At 34.8% G+C, this 9,225-nt stretch overlaps 1 protein-coding gene across 1 annotated transcript; it reads left to right on the forward strand.

Annotated features, from left to right (window-relative positions):
- Positions 1-5,523: 5,523 nt before the first annotated feature.
- On the forward strand, positions 5,524-6,792 carry LOC110453146 (acetylcholine receptor subunit beta-like). The gene has a single exon (XM_021501992.1). The coding sequence runs from the start codon at positions 5,524-5,526 to the stop codon at positions 6,790-6,792; it is 1,269 nt and encodes a 422-aa protein (XP_021357667.1).
- Positions 6,793-9,225: the final 2,433 nt, after the last annotated feature.

The raw sequence follows: 9,225 nt of genomic DNA on the forward strand, positions 1-9,225 counted from the left end.
TTTGACAAATTTCGATGTTTGGTTAAATCATTAACAGTTCCAATAAGGACCGGAATGGGTAAATATGTTACCCGTCCCCCTTTCTTCCTGCAGTATGAGAGTGCAATTGGGCTAATATCTCTACGATTTTTGACAGCTGACTTTACCTGGTTCGGCCAACTAAGGTTTAGTGAGTTGTTTTCAGTGGTTTATATTCGTCATTTGCAATTATTGCTTGCCAAAGGCAACAGACGTTTTCGAAAGCTCGCAAAATAAGTTTTCAAATTTCTGTCTGTGTTCAAAGCAAACTTAGTCTTTATTAACAGAAAAGTTATGTTTTCATTCAACAGGTTTTGAAAATGTTTATTGTGATAATATTTCTATTGCTGTTTATGTTTCATTTAGACACACTTTCACAACATCCATTCACATTTCCTATAGTAACATTTGATTTCATGTCAAAGTTTTATTTTCTACACAAACGATGTACGTATTCAACGTGTCGATCCGAGACGTTTCGCCTATCGATAGGGAGCGTATACACACTGCATCAGATAGGTTACAGGTAGGGTGTAAATATTGCCCCCTCTCCTGTTATGTCGGTATTGGTCATACATATGACTCAACTGGTGTCCCCCCTCGTCTCTGTAAATGTTCTGAGTTTTCCAGACTGTGATTGCTTCTTTGATTTGTCTCGTTTTGGAGTTTTGCTCCCTTTCAACTATCTTGGCATTGTCCTAAGATTGGATAGGCGAAACGTCCCGGGCCGAGTGACATAAACAATATACAATTTCGTCACGTCGTTGTACAGGTTAAAAAATAATAATGGCCCACTCAGTCATAGCTTGACAAAGGGACCAGTATATCTTGAATCGTTGCGACACGATTAATACGTACATTGTTTTTATATAAAGTAAAACGCTGATAGCACATATTTCCAAATTGATGTATCTTATTGAAGATAACATTTAATTTCGTTTGCATGATCATCAGGCTACACTAATTTAGGTATGCTGACCCACTGGACTCTTCAACAATGAGATAAAACAAATCGTAGAACATTATTGGAAAAAAATACAGACGTTAAGTTATAGTTTTAATGAATCATTGAAATTTTGAAATGTGTGCCGCTTTGAAATTATAAACAATATTGATATATAAACATGCATGCTATGTCACAATACATTTTCCATCAAATATTCATTTGATAAGGTTTTTGACGAAACATATTGTCGAAAATATCAATTTTGGAATGTTGTCAGATGCGTCGTTCCACATTTGATTTAACGTTTCTTTTTAATAATTATTTGAAAAGAATTACGAATCCATTTAAAATATCTAGCAGTATCAACGGAACCGTCATTTGTGAAACTAATCAGTAAAGTATAACAAGAGGCCATTGACAACGTGGCCTGCACTTTTTGACTTTTTACATGAAGGTCTTTGCGATACTAAGTAAGTTGATTACGTGTAGAGTTTACAGATGCAATATATTTTCAGATTAAAAACAAATTTTTATAGGCTTTTTTTTCTTACTTTTTATAGAACACGTATGACTTTAAAATCTCAAGATCAGGACAAAATTTCAAAATTTCGGTAGTGATCTAGCTTATATGATACTTAAACACCATAAAAATCATCAGATCTCAACTCTTAATCATTACTGTATGGTGGTTGATACTTTTGTTTAGGCTCGCTAGCGCATAGGCGCGTGAGATCTAACAAGAGGTAAGGTATATTGATCGTCACAAAACGTATGAATTAGGTAACTAGTTTCGGCAGTATTTTCTCACTTGATAATATAATTAAAATACATTCTTAACAATAAGTATCATAAAAGATTCATCTGCATTTAAAAAAAAACGTACACAAACCAAAATGACAGACATCCCAAACCTCCACTTAAAACGACATGGACGAAACAGGGAACGCGTTTCCCGTAGTTTAATTGACATCTGCCATGGTCTCCAATCCTCTCCAGGAAGCCAATGGCATAAAAAGTTAAGAAAAACATACACGCCCGTAGTCCTTTTTTTCAGGTGTTACTCGCATTATGTGTGTTAATTAAAGTGTCGTAAAAGTAAAAATAAAAAAAATGCATTGACACAAAAACATAGATGTGATTATTTCTAAACATTTTCTTCGAGTTGGTAAGTATGGATTGTGAAAAAAATCATGTAGCACAACCACAATATGTTTCTATGCGACGTTTCGGTGACTAGTACGGTATGTACTGTGTCACCTTCATTAGACAAATGACCAATGAAGCGTATGTACACAACTTATGTATACCAACTAATCGTAAATACGCATACAGCGTTGCTGAATGGACAACTCGTACATCTTTTACACCTTTGTGTATATAAGCTTCACTGGTCATTTGTCTGATGAAGGTGACAGAGTACATACCGTACTAGTTATCGAAACGTCACATATAGACACTTTTTGGTTGTGCTACATGAATCTTTTCACAATAGATGTGATTATGCAAAGTATATAATCAAGTGAGTGTGTCAACGTTGATGTTATTCTGTCAGAAAGTAATTAAATCAGTGTTTATTCAGTTATGGACACTAAACTAATCAAAGGTGAAGTAAAATCAGGAAGCATTCATTTGAAATTATAACCTGTCGATACATAAATCTAAAGTAAATACTTATTACACTAGGACCATTTCTCCTTTTGCACAAACAGATAGAAAAGTCTATTTTTTTAATTCCTAAAAAGACTTAAACGAGACTTAATACAAGTACCGATTATCCTTAAGATGTCAAATAAGTTTGCTTTTGGACCAACTAATAACTAATAGTTTCAACAAATGCAGTTCAATGATTTTCGGCAAGTTTTTTAGCCACTATCGTGATTTCATTGATTTTTTCTATTTTTTACCGCGATATGAATATTGACTTTTTATTATGCTCATTTGAGGTTTTGTTTTCACTACCCCGTTGTGATATTTAAGGGCGTGTTATTGATAGGAATTGACCTACATTTACAATTTTAATTACAATTATAAATTTTCAGGTAGAGGACGCTTCCCCTTCCGGAACACCCTGTCTTATTCTCGTTGTACGTTTCCAAGAAACCCCATTGTATATCTTAGTTTCGTTCATATTTGCTCTAGTTTGTCCTAAATTTAGTCGTCGACTTAGGGCATTGTTTGGATTTCTCTTGTGATCTATAATGGGTGTCATAAATCCTCATTAAACACAATGGAAAATTATTATTTCTTGTTATCAGTAGTACATTATAAAAATAAATATTTTTCCAGTGTCTACGCAAAGGAAAAGTCGTAAATAAGGGGATTTCAGGGGGAAATTGATCAGAAGAATCCATGTTTGATCCATTTTTACGACTCTAGATTCCAGAAATAGATATTAATTTGGACAAAACCAGATAAAAGGACACATGCTCTAATGATAAGTTTTATATTAGTGCTCACGGGCATCGTGACAATATAATAACAAATATAGAAAATCAACACCATAACATCACAATGCTACCTCCGGTTATTGACAACGATGACAAAGCAGATTTTTCTTACTGCCATAATAATGACTCAGCACACACAGAAGTAATACGTCATCACAGGTTTAATTGATTTGTTTACAATATGACAGACTCGTTTTCGGCACATGCGAAACATTTCAGTACTCATCTGTAAATATATCCAGATATGTTAAAACTTATATATTTTGCGAAATTTGAAATACCTTTACATTTCCTTAATTGCCAAAATACATAAAAGCATATCTACTGTTTTGAATAACCACGGTAATTATTGAGAAAAAAAAATCATGCAAAGTCCATTTATTCATTTCAGTCACGTGGCCCTCGGTTTCACATTTATATACTAGTAAGATATTCAATCGGGGCATTTTTATATGATAGTCGTGGTGTCTGAAAGAAACATTAATCTTGATTTGATGCTGGTATGCATCTCGACAGCTGGCAAAGAAGAAACTAATATCCACACAAAACACTTTGTGCTTGCCTGATGTAGTAGTGCGAGACCTCCTACAATGGTTGTGGAAAATGTAATACATCCATTTATATACCGGTAAGATATATTATCGGGGCATTCTACTTTGATACTCGTGGTGTCTGAAAAGAACAATCATCTTGGTTTGACGCTAGTAGTATGCCCCTCGATAACCGGTAAAGGCGAAACTAACTTCCACGTGACCTTCATGTTACAATAGTGTTTACGGATTACAATAGTGTTTACGGCTTACAATAGTTTACGGCTTACAATAGTGGTTACGGCTTACAATAGTTTACGGCTTACAATAGAGTTTACGGCTTACAATAGTTTGCGGCTTACAATAGTGTTTACGGCTTACAATAGTTTACAGCTTACAATAGTGTTTACGGCTTACAATAGTTTACGGCTTACAATAGTTTACGGCTTTCAATAGTTTACGGCTTACAATAGTTTACGGCTTACAATAGTGTTTACGGCTTACAATAGTGTAGCAAAAGAGATTGACATGTGATAATACCAGTGAACTATTTTTATGAAGACATCGGCCTTAGTGTCTCATTGCAGACTAGATTAATGACGCTATGTACCATTTTCATAGCTAAAGTACACATTGAATATACCCAAATTACATATTTGAATTCCGATGTTTTATTGGTGTCTTGTAATATGAATTATTAGGGGTTTAATATTTGGATGACTAGCTAACCAGTAAACAGTATACAGGTTAGGGTAACGTTATACTCAAACAGCTCAATAAAGTTTGTTTAATTCTCTAAACAATATACATAAAAAATATAAGACTTACATACCTAAATCAGACGCTACATTTAATTTCATTGAAATAGCATTACTTTGTTGAATTAGCTTATACCGTGGGAAGGTATAGCTTGGTGATAAAGTGATGGCTGTTCATACGTTTTATTCACTAGTAGACATTGATGTATTTTAAATGGGATGGCAATGCATTTATATATATATCGTCCATATCAAATTATACAAGCGTTGAAATGTTTTGATGTTTCTATAAAAGAGTCATAACAGTCGTACTGAGTGACTTTCCTATGCCTTTTATTAACTCAATACCGTTACACTGAATGGTTATAATACAGGTAAATCATCTAGTATTCCAGCATTTCCATTTCGTCAAATAAGCTTCATGAAATATTCACAAATAAACACGAAACGCACTCGGCATGTCGAGGCTTCATTCACAATGAACAAGTACAATGCAATATTCTAGGTGACATTAATAAATCAACATTCGTTTATGTGTATCACTTGTGTCTCACACAACTGCAATTGGTTAGGTCAGGTTAACTATATGACAATGTTTTTGGATTTATCATCTGTCATTGTGGTAGAAGATTGACAGTGGTGAAATGGGTTTGATAGTAGCCTTAAGCTTGTTGGTGGGGTTATCAGTCTTATGCGGAACAGTATTCGGACAAGGTTTTGATGATCTTAACAGACTCTACTCAAACTTAACAACACAGTATAACAAAAATATACGACCAACAGCCGATCTCACACAGCCAACAGAAGTGCACGTATCTTTCACAATGCTGTCTATCAGGGAATACGAGGAGAAAACTGGTAAGCTTACTATTGTTGGCATTTTCATCTTTGAGTGGCAGGATACGAACATGAGATGGGATCCTAGTGTCTATGGTGGCATACCTTCCTTCTTGATCCCGCAAAGTGAGGTATGGAAACCGGAAATTGTCAACGCAAAGCCATATGAGAAGAGAGAACCGCTGGGGTTTGACAGAGTGAGTGTCCGTGTGCTTGCGGACGGGAAGATGTTATGGATGCCCGGGGATGTGTACCAGACCACATGTTCCGCTGACGTCACGTATTTTCCGTTTGACGTACATCAGTGTAAATATGTCTTCTCACCATGGATGTATTTACTCGGCGAATTGATTCTTCAACCCACATTTGATGAAATGGATCTTGAGCTGTTCACTCCAAGTGGTCTATGGGAATTGAAAGGGACAGAAATAGCTGTGGATAGTGTACTAGGTGGTCATCTGTTATTTCTAATTATAACATTTAAACGCCGTCCGACTTTCCATATTGTTAATATCTTGGCGCCCATAAGTGTCATGGGACTTTTGAATGTGATGGTGTTCCTTCTTCCCGCAGAATCAGGTGAACGAGTGGGATTTTCTATAACTGTATTGCTTGCAATGTCTGTGTTTCTAACTATCATTTCCGACAGCCTGCCAAGTACAAGCCAACCCAGTATACCCAGAATATCGTATCTATTACTAGGAGATTTGGTGATAGGTACAGTTATCACAATATGTACGATTCTTGTACTACGGTTGCACCATAAACGTGATGACGAGGATGTCCCACGGTGGCTCCGGTGTATGTCCTGCACAAAATGTTGCTCCAAATCCAAAAGGGAGATGAGGAGAAGGTCAAATAGTGATGCATCATCAGAAACGTTCTCCAATTTGTGCGCTGACGGATTTTATTCCCAGCCTATAGATAACGTGTCGTCGACTCAAGACAACAGAAGATTGTATCAAGGGAGGATCAACAAGACTGGACACGTTCAGTGTAGATCAGGACATCGCATGGAAACATGGGACAATCACTACCAACATGACCTGAATATACCACGTCATGACACTATTGAGGGACATCCCAGTGACGACAGAAGCAGACAGGAATCACAAAACTCCTCATCCGAGCCTCACAGTATTGTCAAATGGAAAAACGTTGCTGACTTCTTTGACGTTTTATTTTTCCTATTTTTCCTTGTACTTATCATTGCCAAAAACATAATTTCTGTTTTGGTATTTATTGGAAACATTTAAAAGAAGTTTACGCTCGACTAGATGTATTTTGAGGTACTTTTCCAAAAGGTAAGAGCGAAATAATCCTTGAATTTTATTATCTTTTGCAAACACAAATCGCTCTTTAATTGTCCATTAAACGATTGCTTTAAATAAATTGGCAATTGGACACTGCATCGAAGCGTTGATACCCATTAGCCACCAGTGCGGTTAGATATTAAATGTCTATTTAACAAAAGTGAAACAGAATTTATTTTCAAATTGACTATTTTTCTTTTCAATTTTCATTGATGGCTCACGGATCGTTTATTTTGTAACTTGTACGGAACAATGAAGTACCAAGAGCAGTTTTTGTAAACTTTCTAGTCCACGGGAGCCGTAGACTTTCGGAACACATCCAATTATCCTTTTATTAACCCCTTTGTTCACACTACTTCTACGTAACACGGTACAATTTGTTTTCACTCTATCGAGTTCTTCTTTGTCATCCACGTATGCTTGCGTTAGGAACAACCTTTCACTTCTTGAACTGTCAATTCGACACACAATATTCGAAAAACAACCGTATTTATTGTTTTTTCGTCACATGCTATGTTAAAACATTATTTTTTAATTCAATCAACTTTTATGTATCAAATATACAATGTAAACTAGTAAAATTAATAACAAATTATAATGTTTGTTCGGACACCGATACATAATCTACCACAGACGTATCACGGCTGCCACGTTGTAATTTTGATGCTTATTCTTTAAGAGGTTGATATCAGTGTTGTATGTGTGGAATATGCAGACTAGCCACGTTGTTTTTACAGACAAGGATATATTTCCATCCACACGATGAACAAAGCGATCTTAAAATAAAAGATACCAATGCATTGTCTTAGGTAAAGAGTAGCATTTTCAAAGTAAAGGTCCTAAGTTACCCCCTGTTGTATTTCTGTTTTTCCTTTTTTATTTCTATTTTTATATATTCAAATTTTGAAATAACTAATCCCGTGAAATGCATCATATCATTTGATTTTGATGGAATATTTCTTAGAAAAAGGATTTCAACAAATATTTTTACAAAAGCGAAAATGGTAATAACATAAATTGTTTAACTTTTTGGTAACCTTTACCTAAAGCTTGAATTAGCATTTCAGGGAAAGTATTAAATATTCTTATATAAAAATAGTACCTGACCTTTACATTACGAAAGCCTATAGAGCTCATTTTCATAGATGAAAAAAAAATGAATTACGCGATATAACGCGAAACTTATTTTAGTTATTAATGAAGAGTAGAATTAGGTGAAATTTTGATGTGGCTAAGAGCGAATAAAACTCACATTTTCAAAACGGCCGCCAAATTGGTCATTTAAAAAAACTGTAAGAAAGTCTCTAGTTTTTTACATACTATCTGATGCATGTTTGTTTTTAGAATTGTGTTTCAAAACGTGTATGTGTAATATCTAAACACTTTGTTAAACAATTGCTTATAGAATAGTTTCGCGTTATATATCCGTAAGATTCGCGTTATTTCACACTTTATCCTGTTGGTATTTCTCTTTTTCAACCTTACGGCAATCCCTCCACAAATAAATCACTTGTCTATTTTTTGAAACAGATATTATCATGTAGATATCACAATGCTAATACTCCAGATTTATATGTAAAACTATAGATTGTAGAAAGATGGCATTCTGTCCACCCATCCAATAAAGTTATCAAAAGGTACAGGATAAGATTAAATGTACACTATAAAGCGATATTATAAAAACAAATACAATACATATGAATTCATCTTACGTTTCAAATTGCACTTATCTGTTGTGCAAATGGATATTTATTTTTAATATTCACAGTCTACAATTACATTCACTCAACAGCCATTGTTCCCACGTGCTGGATTTATCGTCTCATAGTCTGATCATAGAACGTGACAAGTTTCCATGACGTCGACAAAAATAAATATAATTCAATTTTTTTCGGGAAAAGGGACGCAATTGGGCAGAGTAAACCAAGGTATATGTATATTTCAGAATGCTACTTTTATTGAACTGATCACACTTAAAAGTGTATGTCTCCTGATCTGAATAACGAATACAATAGTTATTGAACATTCACATAAAAGTACTGTAAATGTAAGGCTTAGTTTTCTATTTTGGTCAAGTCATTAGGTGATAGCTCCTGTTGAGCACGAGTAAATATATTTCAGATTGCTTCATTTATCAAATTTACATGTGCTCAATTGGAGTTATCGCCCCATAGCCTGGCCAAACTGGAAAATTATTCCTTAAATAAAAACTCGTGCACACTGATACCAAATGAACACTACAAAGTACGTGGTGAAGTAGTATCCGATCAAGATAAAAACACCGGATAACTTATACATGTATGGACATTTTAAGGAAAATATTTCCAGATTGTATTACATGTACCAAGTAATAGTTTTTTGGGTAGTCGGGTGGTG

Source organism: Mizuhopecten yessoensis, unplaced genomic scaffold, assembly GCF_002113885.1.
Source record: "Mizuhopecten yessoensis strain PY_sf001 unplaced genomic scaffold, ASM211388v2 scaffold7147, whole genome shotgun sequence".
In the NCBI taxonomy this organism is placed as follows: Eukaryota; Metazoa; Mollusca; class Bivalvia; order Pectinida; family Pectinidae; genus Mizuhopecten; species Mizuhopecten yessoensis.